This window comes from Achroia grisella, unplaced genomic scaffold (genome assembly GCF_030625045.1).
Source record: "Achroia grisella isolate CSIRO2021 unplaced genomic scaffold, CSIRO_AGI_Agris_v1 utg869, whole genome shotgun sequence".
Lineage (NCBI taxonomy): Eukaryota > Metazoa > Arthropoda > Insecta > Lepidoptera > Pyralidae > Achroia > Achroia grisella.
Genome location: NW_026713049.1, coordinates 2,721,853 through 2,738,363, shown reverse-complemented (window position 1 = coordinate 2,738,363; position 16,511 = coordinate 2,721,853). Strand labels below are relative to the sequence as shown.

Here is a 16,511-nt window from a genome sequence, read left to right as displayed (position 1 = left end):
GCGCTACAACCACATAAGATGTGTAGAAGTATTTCATATTCATCTTTCCAATAATATTATAATATATTTTTGTTAATCATAAGCTGTAGTATACCACGAGCCCCTGACATAATGCTCTCATTGCATCCTAATGAGTGGTTCAAGGTTTATAAATGCAATGTCTCTTACCTTGTAGACATTCTCAATTTTTATACCAGGTTTGACACCTATCGGAGTATCCTCAAAATACTCTTTAGGCGTCTCATTCAATTTCATGCCTTCATCCTCTTCATCCTTAACGGTTGGCTTTACTTTTTTCCCAAAGAACTAAAAAGTATTTTATCATTAACTTATTTTATACTTTTATTACATTTCGATTTACTGGTTTTTACTCGTGATTTTGTTTGCGTAAATATCAATAAATATTAATGTAATCCGTCCAAAAGACTTCACTCTGTTTATGATATAAGGCAATAACAAACAAACAGATTCTCTTTTATACAAACTAAATAAAATAAATTTGTGTACATATGTTCAAAATTTTAAAGATTCAATAATCGCTGGTTTGATTCCTCGTAGGGTGCGAATATTTGTATTCATGTGTATGACTGTTTGTATCAACCTGGGTGTTTTCTGTGTATATATTATGTATTTATAAATATTTAATTATGTGTATCAATTGTATAATACCAATAATACAAAATTTGTTTCGCTTGGGACTAGACGGCGCTGTGAATTGTCCAGGGTCATTATTTATATTTACACTATTATTTAGACACGCGGTAGCGTACAAGTTTCATAAGAGAACTGGCGAGCAGCACCGTGTGTATATTTACACGAATCATTTGGAGCCACTTTTGACCCCCTCATAACTCAAAAACTCTTTAACATAAACCTGTCAAATTTGGTTCATATATTGAGACTTGCGAGATAAATATGTGTTCCAAATTTCATAAATATATCTCAAACGGTTATTTAGATATTAACGTCCAAATATATCATTTTTATCACTGATCAACTATAGATCAAATGTGAAATGATAGTAATATATTGTTGACTTCTACGACAAAAGAGGTTTCTAAATGGGTGCCAAGTTCAATGGTCTGTTCTGAAATGTATTTATAACAATATAAAATATCATTTCTTCTTATAACTTAGGATAATATACTGTAGCCTAAGGTCTAACTTGGCTAGTTTTCTTATACGAAATATAATGTAGCCTTCGCAAGTACTAAACATGTTACTTGTCGGTTCCTATTTTATTATTAGTAGTAATTAGCAATCGAAAGTAATAATTAATATGAAAACTGTATAGTCAGATTGTACAGTATATTATCCAATAATACAAGAAATGATATTTTATATTGTTATAAATACATTTCAGGACAGACCATTGAACTTGGCACCCATTTAGATCTCACCTCTGTTGTCGTAGAAGTCAACAATCAAGGCATATATCATAATATTAAACTCGGCTATCATTACACATTTATGTTTTTTATTTTATATGTACGTTAGTTGATAAGGCATTTACAATATGGATCAATAGTAGCCTGAATATATATATATATATATATATATATATTAATAACTGACCCCGCCAAAACCATTACGCTTCAGAATCAAGTAATATGTCAAACGTAATGTAAGGTGTAAAAGGTTTTTTAAAGTTACGTTACGCAATAAATTTCTAAACGCATTCTGTTCGACTGTTTGTATGGGAAAATAAAATTGTTGTTTATACTATTATATTTATATCCATGCAATATCTTCATATTTATATTAATTTTTTCCATTTATTAACTTTCCTTGGATACATATTTCAAAACCAAAATTAACCAAATCGGTCAATCCATTCTCCAGTTTTAGCGAGACTTTCAAACCTCTTTTTTATATATCAGAAACATAATTTCCAATGACTTAGTTAGGTATCACTGGCAAATGGATACATTAACGGGTCTCAGTTCACTCGTATATAAAACGTTAACATTTATTATGACAATTTTCTGTATGACTAATTATTATAGTAGTTTGCGTCATTACCTTGAATATGAAATGCCACGGTAATCCTTGTAAATATAGGCCGGGTAACACATAATTTAGGTAGCAGTTTAGCGTCATAAATAACCCAGATTGGATCATCATGAAGAAGTAAACCAAAACTATAGGTGGACTATTGATGGTGTGCGAGCTCAGCATTGTAGAGAATGTCACGCCTTGGCCTACAAAACACAACATTGTTTATATGCAAAATTAAGAAATATTAACAAGATTATAGTGTATATTTTAAATTTGACGCGGTACATATTTTTATGATAATTAAGAAAAATCACGGGATCTTACCACGTTTTATTTATTTTCCTCGAGTTCTCTATATTGCGACAATGCGGAGGAACATTGTCGCAATGTTTACCCATGAGAATAACGATAAAAATAAATAAAGCGTAATAAGATCCCGTGATTTTCTTAATTTTACATATAAATAATGAGCGCGTCAAATTTAAAAAAGTAGACAACAATCTTGTGGTCTCGTAATAACACTAATACGTGGCTATTCCAGAAAACTAAGATGATATGCCTCTTATCCCGTAATTTAACTGCGTTAGTGCACTCTACAACCGCAACACAGCTTACAAAGCAAGCTGCTTGGCGGCTGAAATATATTTGTATTTCATCCTTAGAATACCAGCGTTGTGGCACCCTATCACGTCATAAGCTAAGCGGAGACCTATTTGGTACCAAAATAATCCAATATGTAATTTAAAAATTGATTTTGTTATTGTTATAAAACTCCATATATTCGCACTGAACAGGTTCGCGTTGTCATTTTTAATACGCATTACCAAAATGCAATACACTTTCATATGCCCGGAGAAATACAACCCCGGATTCTCCAACTCTATGTGGAATAGATTTCTTGTGGGGCGCGTCACATTCTAGGTGTGGTCATCTGGTGAGAAATGATTGCATCATTTCTCACCAGATGCGGTAAATAATAAATGAATAAAACATACCGAAGGATTCAAGCTTGCCCAACTCCTTCCAGAACCAGTAGCAGGGCATGTGGGGGAGGAAACCGGTGAGCCACAAGAGTCGCCGGTCCATCACTACGTTCGTGAGAAGCTGAGTCGGCACCCAAAGAGCCACGTATGTTCCTACAGCTATTGTCACCACATATTGCTCTGTTAAAAACAAACGCGTTTAAGTTTTCCACGAACTAAAATTGTGGTAATAAATTTAAGGTAAAATTATTTATTAGTTTATAACTTAAGTGGGTACTTCTAATAACAGAATTGTTTATTGGAGGAATATTGCTAAGATCGTAATATATATAATAATAAAATAATGTTTTTTGTTAATTTTGTACATAAGATATATGTATATTTATTGGTAACGCCGCGGAATGTTCTGAAAAGTGTATATAAATTCATAAACAGAAACAAAACAATACCGATGTTGTATACGTGACGTTCTATTTTCAATTTTTTTTTAATTTTAAATACATTATATAGTCCGAGATCCCGCTGCAGAATCAGTGTACTCATCGAGTGTTTGCTGAAAACCAAATTTTTACACATATTTATCATTAGGAGAATTTATATCTACCAGGTTGCCTATCAAAATGTGGCCGCTAGTATTTTTAATTAAATTATTAATAATTTATAATCCGTAAGAAATTTCATTGACTTGTTTTTTCAGTAAAATGTCGTTCACTTTACGGCAACATCTATAAAGACTGCAAAATCATGGTTGCCGTTGCGCACCTGGTCGCACCTCTTCGCAGCCAGGTGTACACAGGTATGATTTTATTACATTTATACACCCACAACGTACATTCATAATTTATATATCAAATTAAAGCTAATTTTTTTCTGTTTATTATCATATACGGTTGCCTAATTAAATCTGGCCGCAAATAAGGGTTGCTGGCTATTAATTTAGTAAATATTAAAGGTAGAGTGAATCGATGCAGTTCAACATTTTACGTGCCTTATGTATGGACTTCCAAAGTGCCAAAGTGTAAATGCCGCAAGATTGTTATTATTCAACAAAATGTACGCGGTAATAAAATCATACCTGTGTACACCTGGCTGCGAAGAGGTGCGGCCAGGTGCGCAACGGCAACCATGATTTTTCACAGTCTTTATAGATGTTGCCGTAAAGTGAACGACATTTTACTGAAAAAACAAGTCAATGAAATTTCTTACGGATTATGAATTATTAATAATTTAATTAAAAATACTAGCGGCCACATTTTGATAGGCAACCTGGTAGATATAAATTCTCCTAATGATAAATATGTGTAAAAATTTGGTTTTCAGCAAACACTCGATGAGTACACTGATTCTGCAGCGGGATCTCGTACTAATAAGGCTATTTGCGATCGCAAACATACTACGGACATGAAGTTACCATGTAACGCGGGTTATACCGCTCATGCGTAATCATTCCAAGGACTAATCTGTACTCGTAATGTCTCTTAACCTGTAATTTTTCTGCTTAAACATACCTTACTACCGAAACATACATTACAAAACAGCATCTGCTTGTCGGCTGAAATATGAAAGACTTTGATACCCACGCACATGACTTTTTACAGTACTTCTAGTGCTGTAAAATACTTTATTAGTAAAATTCTCTATCCTAAGGTTGTCTGGAAGAGATCGCCTTCTGTACCTTCTTTATTCTTTAATCTATTGTTATATTTTTCAAAGTATATATTTTTAATATACCTACTAACATTAAAAATAAATAAAACAATAAAAATATAAAAGGTGCCACTATTTAAAATTTTTACTTTTTATCAGCATAATCTATACTATAGATCAGTGTTATCATTTGATAGACTGATTAGGCTGTCCCAGTAGATACGTCGCAATAAAGACATACTGCTATACTTTGGTTTTTATTAGTGCACAATAGTTTATTACTTATGTTATATAACTCAAAGAACAGCAAATAAGCTGACCTTGTTGCACGGCAACTGATGTTAAGTGGCAGAACCGCCGCTATATTTTATTCTAACTATTCTACTGCTATTAGTCATACTGCACCAGACTACCGCACAACAATGGGGCGAATGTAAAAGTCACTCCTATTTCTAAAGAAAAAATAGATTGATCATCAGTCAGTCAGCCAGGAATTGGTATTCAACCGCTCCGTAAGTCCTTCGAATACATAATGAAAAGAGTAACACGACTTTTCGTATTACTCTGTTGCTGTTGGCAGCAGCTGGCCTAAAGAAATCTTACAAATATATCCAATAAAGAGAAAATTAGACTTTTTCTTAATTTTAAATACGTCATGTGATATTGTACTAAAGAGTTTTACTTCTTCATTTTGTAGTTTTATTTACTTTATATCTTTTAAATAAAATGAAGAAATGTTGAATAACGCTGAGCGTAATTCTTTGTGTTGTATAGTCCATTTACGAGGTATACTGTAGGTCATCTATACATAGAAATAAAATTGGAGTCTGTTTGTAATATTGAAAGAACCGTTTTTTATTACATGCATATGAATATAAATACATACACCAAACTAACATTTTTTACAATTTTATGTAATGGGGAGTAACTTATGTTACATTTATTTTAGAATTATTCTTTTATTTCAGACTAGCACTCCGCCCGCGGCTTCGCCCGCGTGTAGATAGGATATATAGGTTACGGCGCGTTTAAAGATCCGTGTACAACAGTGGGACGTTATATATCCTAAACCTTCCTTTTGAGTCACTCTATCTATTCTGTCTAGACTGTATGTCTAGATCTTAAAAACTTAGCGGATTTTGGTTCTTTTTTATTAAATAAAAAAGAACCAAAATCCGCTAAGTTTTTATTATGATATTAATTCATATGTATTAAGATATTTTTGTTAAAATGTATATTTTGCACTTGCACACTTTTTTATAAGTTAAAAAGTATCCAAAATCAGGGAAATGCTTATTATTATGATAGTTAAACAGCTGTACTAAGATATTGATTAAAATGTATATTATTATCCCACTAAAGATAAGTTATTTGTAATGTCGGACCGTAAGACAGACATACATTATTGCGATTGGAAATTCCCAATAGAGCTTTACTAAAGGTAATGATTATCACAATAAACGTAGACCTATAATAATAATCTCTAATCTTGCAGTAGTGCGACGGCAATATTAATATCTTGGTTCAGTGTCATATAACAAAATTAATAAGGTAGTTTCCATTTATCCACATACACTCCGCGAATCTAAAATATTGTTGTTTCAATGGCTTCAGAAACTAGATTACGACGACATTGAAAATCTCGTAAAGGTTTGAAATATATTTGAATATGTATAAAAAAACTCACATCCATACCATCCAACATATACATTTACACAGATACATATACTTACAGATCTATATAATAACACATCAAATCGAATTATGCTCACTACAAATCATAAACATTAAATTACATTATAGCATTCGTTCGTTCGTCAAGTTTTTTCATTGTAATGTTTTTACATACAGGTAACCTAATTAGTGAATATTGGCTAAGAATTTTGTATTTAATTTAACTTATTTATCTTCCTAAAAGTTATGTTGTAAACGTAATCATGCATGGCTTTGCTTTGCTTTTTATTATTTTTTATTACATAAATTTATTGTATTTGCTACCGGAACACTAACGCCTCTGTCTTAAGGAGGTGGGCGTTGACGGCCACGACACAGTATTACTTACTAATGTGGCTGTTATCGTTACACTACCCTACTTTGTAAAATATTATATATTTTTAGTTCCAATAAAAGAATTATTATTATATTATTATTATTATTTTAACCGGAAATTGAAGCCGTTTAAATGGTATTGGCAGATCAGTTGGGATCATTGATATTCTTGGATATGAGCTAGTAGCCCAGCTGCCGTGCCGGTGATAATGGTCTACAATTAAATTGTCTTTCAATTCCTTAGTAAGCAACAAGTGCAATGGGACGCCATTGCATGTGTTCGGTGGGCTTAAATTTTGAGAAATTCCGATTTTTGACGTCAAATCGTATGGTAGTAGACCAGAAGGATTTAGTAAAAATTTCTGTGGATAATGCGTCTTCGATATTAGTCACGGTGGCGATTTATTTGTAATTTTTTATTAAGCCGGGAATTTTTTTAACTGTTATTATTATTGATTATTTCGTTGACTGATTTATAGTATCATATCATTCCTAGGCAACACTATTGCCCTAGAACACAACCAATGAAAGCCATTTTCGTGCAAATTCTCGATGTCAGGGTGCATCTATCAAAATTTCTAAATTATGGACGATTTGACATAGGGACTCATCCTAAAATTTCTGTTTAAATTTGGAGTAGGAAAAATTCCATCTCAAAGTTAGTGTGGGTAACACTATCAGTGACTCCATGAAGATGAGTACTCATATTCGTCAGTAATTTTAAAATTCAAGTCCATAAGGGAGACGATGTTAATGACAGGGAGAGTCCGTCGGAAATCTCCAGCAAAGTACAAAAGTAATCCTGCCAATGACAGCAAAGGTGTTTCTAAGGTCTTTTAAGGTTCTATCCAAAGTGTCTCATGGTGCTTTCCTACTACATAATGAGGCGTCGTGTAATAATTTATCAGGCCTTTTTTTGTGGATAGAACGATTATTGTTCAAGATTTGCGGATAGCAGAAGTTTAAAAGTAGAATGAGCCGTTTTTCCATCCTTTAAGAGAATTGCTGCAAGTCCTGACTTCTCGATGCAACTGCTATCGCTATCTTCCCCGATTGTATTATCTTAGCAAGTATCCTCCTCCTGTACCCCAGTGACGGTCCTACATCGCATTTGGTTTATATAGGGTACTTGAATTAATAATGAGCGTTTTTTTAAGACGTTTACAGATTGTTTTCAAATAATGGTTCCAAATATATTAATCGAAGTATTGGCCATCGCTTGCCACTACCTTTTTCCATCTTTCTGGCAATTTTCGGATGCCAGCTCGAAAAAAATATTCGTCTTTTGAGGCAATCCAATCATCTACCCATTTTTTGGTTTGTTCGAAGTATTGTTTGTTTGTCTGAAGTGAACTTCTGCTGGGTCAGACCCATGTGTCATCAACTGGAATAAGTAATAGTCCGAAGGAGCAATGTCTGGAGATTACAGCGGGTGGGGTAGGACTTCCCATTTCAGAGTTTCTAGGTAGATTTTACCGGTTTTGTAATATGTGGCCGTGTGTATGTCATGCTGCAAAATCACTTTGTTTTGACTTTCTTCGAATTTTAGCCGACGCAGTGATAATGTGTTTCAAAAAGCCCTTCCTTTTTTGGCGTGAAGAAGAACTCCCCGCAAAAACGCTTTATCTGGTACGTAATTGGACATTTTCGAAACAATATTTAATACGTTTCAAACAAATGATACTAGCTATTTAAGACGACCACAGAGTGTAGGTTTTAGCCGGAAGACATTGCAAACTAGAATATTGAAACATACACTAGTGGCGGCCTCTTGATTGAAACGCTCATTATTAATTCAAGCACCCTTTAGCTAACCGAGGTGGTTTTGTTTCTAATACTTACTATCTTGGTATTAATCCTTATCAAAATATTAATTAAAAAAATAATAACACAAATATCAAATAAAGTATTTCAATAATGATGGATAGTTGAATAATAAAAATCACTCACTATCTCTGGCGATGTACGAAGCAGCAAACGCCATAGCTATTATGGTGCAGAAATGTAGTTTTAACATGAGGAAGATGAGCATGGGGTTAGAATTCTGCACGAACGGGTTGGGGGTCGTGGTTAGAACTATGGTCCCAACGAAAGCGAACAAGCAGGATGCCGGCATCGTAAACACAAGGTGAGATAACCCCACGTGGTACATCCGAACACCGACCATTCTCAACAGTTCCTGTAATAAAATTATTAACCTTATTAATATTATAAATTTGAAAGTTTGTAAGTATGGATGTTTGTTACTCTTTCACGCAAAAACTACTAAACGTATTTTGATGAAACTTTACAGTAATAAAGCTTATGCATCAGAATAACACAGGCTATATTTTTTATTGAACTTTATATACATATTGAAATCTAACGCGGGTAAAACTGAGAACACAGCTAGTTATATATATTTATATTTTGATTTAATTCGGATATCCATCCATATTATGTTTGTTAGTAATATTATACTTATTTTAGTATACATATACAATTGTCGTTATAGCAAATTTTTGTCCTCTTTTATATTAAGTTATAATTTTTATGAATAACTTATAGTTTTCAAAATAATGGCCAACATCCAATACAAATTAAAAAGAAAGGCATTAATTTGTGAAAAGACCGTGAAGTCGATCTAAGTCTATTTCGATAGTACTAATGCGAAATCATATATACCTACATATGATGGAAAAAATCCAGCATTCGTTCAAGAATTGCAATTTTTTCGTAATTACTACTAATAATAACTCGTTACAAATAATATACACACTATATAGGTACTATACTAACAACTGATATCTGGTTAACTTTAATGACTAAACCAATGTAAACATATAATTCTTGGTGTTGTTTTTTTATTTATCTATACTAATATTATAAAGAGGAACATTAGATATTATTTCATGTTATAAACGTCTATAACAACTTGGCCACATTATTCGTACTTTATAATTTTTGTTAAACACCAATGTAGTGTTCACTTATTTGTTATTTATGTCTTCTTATATCTCCTGGCCATACCCCGCGGCGCCTGCGCGGGAACATCTCCCCTCTCGCGCACTGCGGCCCATGTACGCTCGGCGCGAGACGACAGGTCATAAACAGCTAGTATTACCATATAGACTAACCAATATTGATGATTTTAATGAAACTTTACAATAATATTGCTTGTTACATGAGAATAGAACATATGCGATAAATTTTAAGTGTGTGAAACCGCGGACATTCGACGAATATTGTATATAACAGCCAGTTTATTTAATCAGTACCAGTAAAACTTTCATTGTTTTCATTTTAAAAAAATCTGTTACTCACCAGTATACCAGAGCACCTCTCGTCGACGAGCGTCGAGATGAGGAACACGTATGCAAGCATCGGCGAAATAAAACATAGCACTGCGAATAATGGGGCTAAGCCCAGGATCTCCTCATTGCCTTCGTTGCTCACGAACGGGAACTCTTGCACGGCGATAGTCTAAAATAAAATTGAAAAAATACTTATATTAATATTATAAAGCTGAAGTCTTTGTTTAATTGTTTGAACGCACTACTCTAAAGAAGTACTGGTTCGAATTGAAAAAATATTTTTGTGTTGGATAGTCCATTTGTCGAGGAAGGCTTTAAGCTATATATCGCATACTTATTATATAATACTTAAAAATTACAAATTTTGGAAAGTCCACATTATAACAGTGGCATTAAGGTCCAATTTGAAATTTTTTAATTTCTGAATTACACCAGTTTTGTAGTAGATATGCGATATAACATTACGCTACCACCAATAGAAGAGAAGCATCAGTGTAAAATGTTGCAAAACGGGGGAAATTATTCATATTTGAGAGCTTCCGTTGCGTGCGCTGCGTAAACGGTTCAAGTTACTCACAAAATATGTATGAAAGAATTATTCCTCTTTAAAATTATCTAAAAAAGGGCAAAAGATAATCGCAATAGTGTTTTTGATAACCACGCGAAAAAGTCGCGGACAAAGGCCGTTAAAATATATACATATATAACAACTAGGCTATAATAAGATAATACGAACTGACTATGTTTTACTTATCATAAGTGTTTATAATAGACTTTTGATTTGATTGATCCTGGTACGTATGGCATCCTAGATATTAAAAATATATAACTACTAGACTACTTCAAATTAGAATAATATTAATTTACATTTTAATATCGAAAAACAATCTACTTCATTTGGAGTCGACGTAAATTTTTTTTCTCATCCATTCATCCCTGTTCGCAGTTATCTCGTTATTTACTCCCCTATCTTGTCATATCATCTTTCACACAGTTCATCAATCTCTTTTTCGACCTTCCTCTGCCCTTATTCTCTTCATTCCTACGCATTACATGCGCACACCATGATAGACGACTACTTTTCAACCTGACACCGGCACTTCTTTACCGAGAAACCGTACGAACAGAACGAAATCAGAAGTATCAGAACGAAATCAGAAGGGGACTCCCCTCTTACATGTGTAGTTCCACGTAATCTTTTATATAAAATTCTCGTGTCACAATGTACTATACTCCTCCGAAACGACTTTTATGTCATTTTATAGGCATATTAATTAGATCTGAGAATCGGCTACCATTTAATTTTCATAACTTTAATTGTTAAAGGTTGTCCACCCTTAATTTTACCATTAAAAAATACATAAAACCCCAAATTTTCACCTTTTATCCTCAAATCCTATTTTTTTATAACAATTTTAGCTGTTTCGGTATACTGATCTGTTTAAGTTATGGCTACTGAATTATTTGATTTTTCTTTTTTTCCATTAATTTCTTATTATAATAATAACCCTGGACAATTAACGATATAAATACTTGACTCACCATATCTTTACTCGTGTAAGGCCACACGAATAAAGATATTTTCATTTCATTATTCGTGGTATGTTTGTCACGTCTTCCCTAGCTATAAATGACCATGACAAACTGCAAAAATGAGGGGAATTACTGAAATTTATTATATTGTAATCATCAACGTAGAAAGATATGTTATTTACCTATTACCAAGTGAGTGCTTTATTTTTTATTCTTTATGAAATGGCATAAAGAATCATCATCATTAGATAGTATAAAAAATAAAGTCGCTGTCGGTCTGTCCCTATGTATGCTAAAATCTTTAAAACTACGCAATGGATTTTGAAGCGTTTTTATAGATAGAGTGATTCAAGAGGAATAATATATAATACATGTACTCCCGTGCGAAGCTGGGGCGAATAGCTAGTATAAATAATTTGATCTTTGTTTGATCGGTTATTATTATCTACCGGATATTAATATCGGATGTCAAAGCATATTTATATATACGTATCTGATAGGTTACTATCATTATATGCCGACTACCGGATATATGTGTGTATTAATGTATCTTTGACGACCTTGGTACTCTAGTGGTCTAGCACACCGCTGTTGCTCTGATGGTCGGGTTCAATTCCTCGCACGGCACAAACATTTGTATTCATGAGTATGATTGTTTGTATCGGTCTGGGTATTTTCAATGTATAATATGTATGTATTTACGAAAAAAAAACATATCTATGTATTTGTACCAGTTGTCTAGTACCCATAACACAAGCTTTAGCTAACTTAACTTGGGTCTAGATGGCGCTGTGTGAATTGTCCTGAGATTATTTATTTATATATTATTATAGATTATTTATATAATTATTATTACCTATATACCAATATGTATATTATTTTATCTGTGGCATATATAAGTAAATAAATATACACTTTTAGAATTCATGTTATTGTTTAAATTGAAGGCCGCTAGTTTTGGCATTCGCGAATTATTTGAAGATAAGTTATAATGTAGGTATTACATGCGCTAAAACAAACATAGAATTTTAAAAGCTATGTTGGACTACGAATCCTTATAAAGTAATAAATAAAATAGAGAGTGGACTGTATATTTCGAAAAGAAAATAATTAATGGAAAATGACGGAGAAATACGATTTCGACCTGGAAGAACGTCTTCCACACTCCGAACACCCCAAAGTAAGCAATGTTACACCAAACTTACTCACCTTTGCTTAGGAACGTCCGATATATAGTACTATTTAGTGGCCACGTGGCAAATATATACACTCTAAGAGTGTATATATTTTCATAAAAACAATTTTATTGTAACAATTAAATCAATAATTTTCTTGTTTTATAGTTAAATATATGGAGCGTCCATTTTATTCCAGTTCTTATTTTCAATTGTTTTTTATTCTAAATTTGAAATTTAAGTGGCCACATGTATTTATTTGTGGCCAGTATTACCGAAGCGTCCTTTGCTTCAGTAAGAAAGCCGGTGATACAACCTGCTTAGACTAAAGAACACTATAAATGTACATCTATCTAAAAATATACAATTATTTTTTGTAGTATTCATAGAATATGTTATATAGGTAGTGTGGATAAATTTTTTCATAATCTATCATAATTTAACGAGGAGTAAGACGAGGAGTTGTGACCAACGAGTCAATATTATGACGATAACTAATATACTAAGAGATATAAGATATAAATAACAAAAAGTGAACAGAACAAATATGGTTTTTTTTTTGGCGTGTTCCTTACTGGAGATGTATAAGTCAAGTTCTTCATTTGACAGAAAGTCATAAGTCTGTAATATTTGAAAGGGGTTGTATGTGGTTTTAATTATAACTAAAGTATGCCGGGCAGGCAGGTTGGGTCATTGGGTTACCTGAAGTATGATCGAGCGCTGTGGTTGGTTGGATGGTTGGCTCATACGAATATGTACGACATACTTTTTTTTTTTCAAATTCAAATTCTAAAATTATTTATTCATGTAGGACATTTTAGCCGCTTATGAACGTCAAGTTTTTACATTATAATTTTTTTTCCCTACTCGTGAATGCTTGTAGGAACTGGTCTGCTCTAATCACTACAACTGAGAATAAGATGAAATCTTATTGTGTATTTAATATTTGAACCCAATAAATTAGTGCTAGTTGGTAGTTCGCACTCGCACGTTTCTACTAAATAATATTACAACGATTATTTGAAAGAACAAAACGTAAGTTTTTTGCTCATTCTTCTTGTGAAGAGACATCTTTCCAAAAGAGCCGTAGATTAAGAGTAGGATAACTATGTAAGTTTATTTGAATGAAGAATTTATATTCTTATTATATTCTATTCTATAAAAAGGATATAAGAACAAAAAAAAACATAAGTACCTGATTGAGACTGTTGCCTGTACGCATTTCTAAGTAGGACCGGTCGATCGTCCATTGCAACTTGGTGAAAGACTCGTAATCATTACCTAAAAAAATAAAATAAAATAATACATGAAAGGAATATTACTATAGAATCAATGACTATATTGATACTATTTAGAAATTTCTGCATATACATATGTATAATATGTATGTGTAATAATGATTTGTCAACTCAATATAAAATAAAATGAGCATCTAAAATATATACACTATTTATGTACATTATACATTTAAAAAATATTTATTATATATATTATAATCTATATTTTACTACATACATTAATGAAAGTTGCATTTATCTATACTATACATTAATTGTCATATTTATAAAATGGTCTTAATCATAATTTATATTTTCGTTTGTAATCTGTACGTACACTGTCTCGAGTCTGGTGGCCCCGCTGAAAATCAGCGCTGTAGTATAACTTAGTTATACTACAGTATAAAAGCTGGGAGTCACATTCGGCGTTACCAGTATGTTTTAGCTTTTAAGTTATATAGTAAATACGAATACTGATGTAATGCTGAATAAATGTCTTTATTATTATTATATAAAAATGTATTGATCAAAGTTTGGTACAAAGCAGCTAACATTTTTCAGTGCATTCCAGTATTCCAGTGGACATCAGTTACGACTTCCATTATATCTCACTTCGTGTACAATATAATAATGGATTTAGGATGTTGTTGGGGCTCCCTCGATTCTGTAGCGCATCAGAGATGCTTGCAGCAGCGGTCAGGTAGACGGTTTTCAGGCCATAATGCGCAAAAGAGTTACATCACTGATGTCTAGCATTCGGGGGAGCGCAAACAGCATCCTAACAACTATTGCAAAAATATGAGATTGTCCGCTCCAGAGGCACTGGATATCGTTGCATTGCGGATCCAGTGCTTCTGGACGTGGACACAGATATATGAATTAAGTGTATATCTCTGTAGATTATAATTTATTAACATAGTTTATAAGTCGTTTACTAACACAATTTTTATTTCTAACAACTCCTTCGTTTTTAAACTATGTATAATATGTTTTTTAATCTCAGAGACTAAATTGTAGTTGTCAAATTTTCAAATAAACATAATTTTACCAACTGTAGCGGGATACTGTTGTACCTTCGTTATCGATTTGTTTAATCGTGAGTTTTTATTTTATCATATTAGTTTTAAAATTTTACACAAAAATACAATTTTATTGGTTACCTAACATAAAGTAACTTTTATAGTATTAAGCTACAAACCGACAATTAAATTGAATTTAACTGAACTAACATTCCAGCATCAATAGTATGTTAAATTGATTGGTTTATTAATAAATCAAGGAAAATAAAATCTAAAACTGTTTTCCATAACAATTACGCTCTGCAGTGCACTCGCTTATGTTATTATTTTAGTACGTGTTCAAGTATATTCCAACCGCTTGCTCGAGACGATATGAAAATCATATCAAATTAAAAATAATTTATTTGTGTAGGACATTTTTGCCGGTTATGAACGTTGTTGTTTGTATTAATATTTTTTCCTACCGTCCAGTTTAGTACATATAGAATATTTGAATATATAAATTGAGAACCAACGTTGCGGGAGTGTTAATGTAAACGTTCTCTGAATGTGTAATAATAAACATACTGTTGTATCTGGCTAATCAGAAATGTATTTTTATTACTAACTCTTTTATAGTACAATCTTGTTTTATACTTTATTCTGTTATGTATATACTTTCCTAATATATATCTCCGTATACATTGTCTTTTCGTTTTATCTATAAATAAAAAATAAACATACAACGCTTATTGTGTTCTTATCTACAATACGTTGGTATATATTTAGCAGATGAGATTACGCTCATCTCACCTCGAACTGAATGTACCTACGCTAGCAAGGAACCAGTAAAAATAAGCATATATCAGGTTTTTTTAGTTACAGGTATAGTATTTAGGCGTCACGTCGTTATTTGATACGGATGTGACGGTGATATTTATGCAGGAATTTCTTAATGTTTACGTTAAATTAATAAGCAAAATTATTTCCACACACAATGATATTGTCAAGAGACAGAAGTTTTGATTGATAGGTAACCATAGACAACAATTATTCATAATCACAATGTGTTGGATTACGGATCCGTATAAAGTAATAAATAAAATAGAGTATACTTATTGAAAAGAAAATAATAAATGGAAAAGGAAGGAGAAATACGATTTCGACCTGGAAGAACGTCTTCCACACTTCGAACACCCAAAGTAAGCAATGTAAAACCAAACTTACTTACCTTTGTTCGATGCGTAGCAATGTTTAGTGGTCACGCACTCTACAGTGTATAATTGTATATATTTTCATAAAAACAATTATATTTATATCAAATAAATTAATATTTTTCTTGTTTTATAGTTAAAAAATACGGAGCGTCCTTTTTATTCCAGTTCATATTTTCAATTGTTTTTTTATTCTATTTTCGAAATTTAAGTGGCCACATGTTTTATTGGTGGCCAGTATTACCAAGCGCCTTTTGCTCCAGTAAGCAAGCCGGTGATACGACCTGCTTAGAATAAGGAAGTTCGGAATACGGAACAATGCTTTTGAGCAAACTTAAAAAATG

At 32.4% G+C, this 16,511-nt stretch overlaps 1 protein-coding gene across 1 annotated transcript in view; it reads right to left on the bottom strand.

The window, feature by feature from the left end:
* The window catches only part of LOC131852871 (phospholipid-transporting ATPase ABCA3-like), a gene marked incomplete at its 3' end in the record, with an annotated part of 54,000 nt that overhangs the window by 16,448 nt on the left and 21,041 nt on the right, over positions 1-16,511 (bottom strand). Inside the window, exons 5-10 of the mRNA XM_059203608.1 lie at positions 13,874-13,959; positions 9,981-10,139; positions 8,628-8,856; positions 2,994-3,161; positions 2,023-2,201; positions 169-306 (exon numbers count right to left, since the gene is read on the bottom strand). Of these exons, the coding sequence (XP_059059591.1) occupies positions 169-306; positions 2,023-2,201; positions 2,994-3,161; positions 8,628-8,856; positions 9,981-10,139; positions 13,874-13,959 (959 nt within the window). The remainder of the gene's footprint in view (positions 1-168; positions 307-2,022; positions 2,202-2,993; positions 3,162-8,627; positions 8,857-9,980; positions 10,140-13,873; positions 13,960-16,511) is intronic.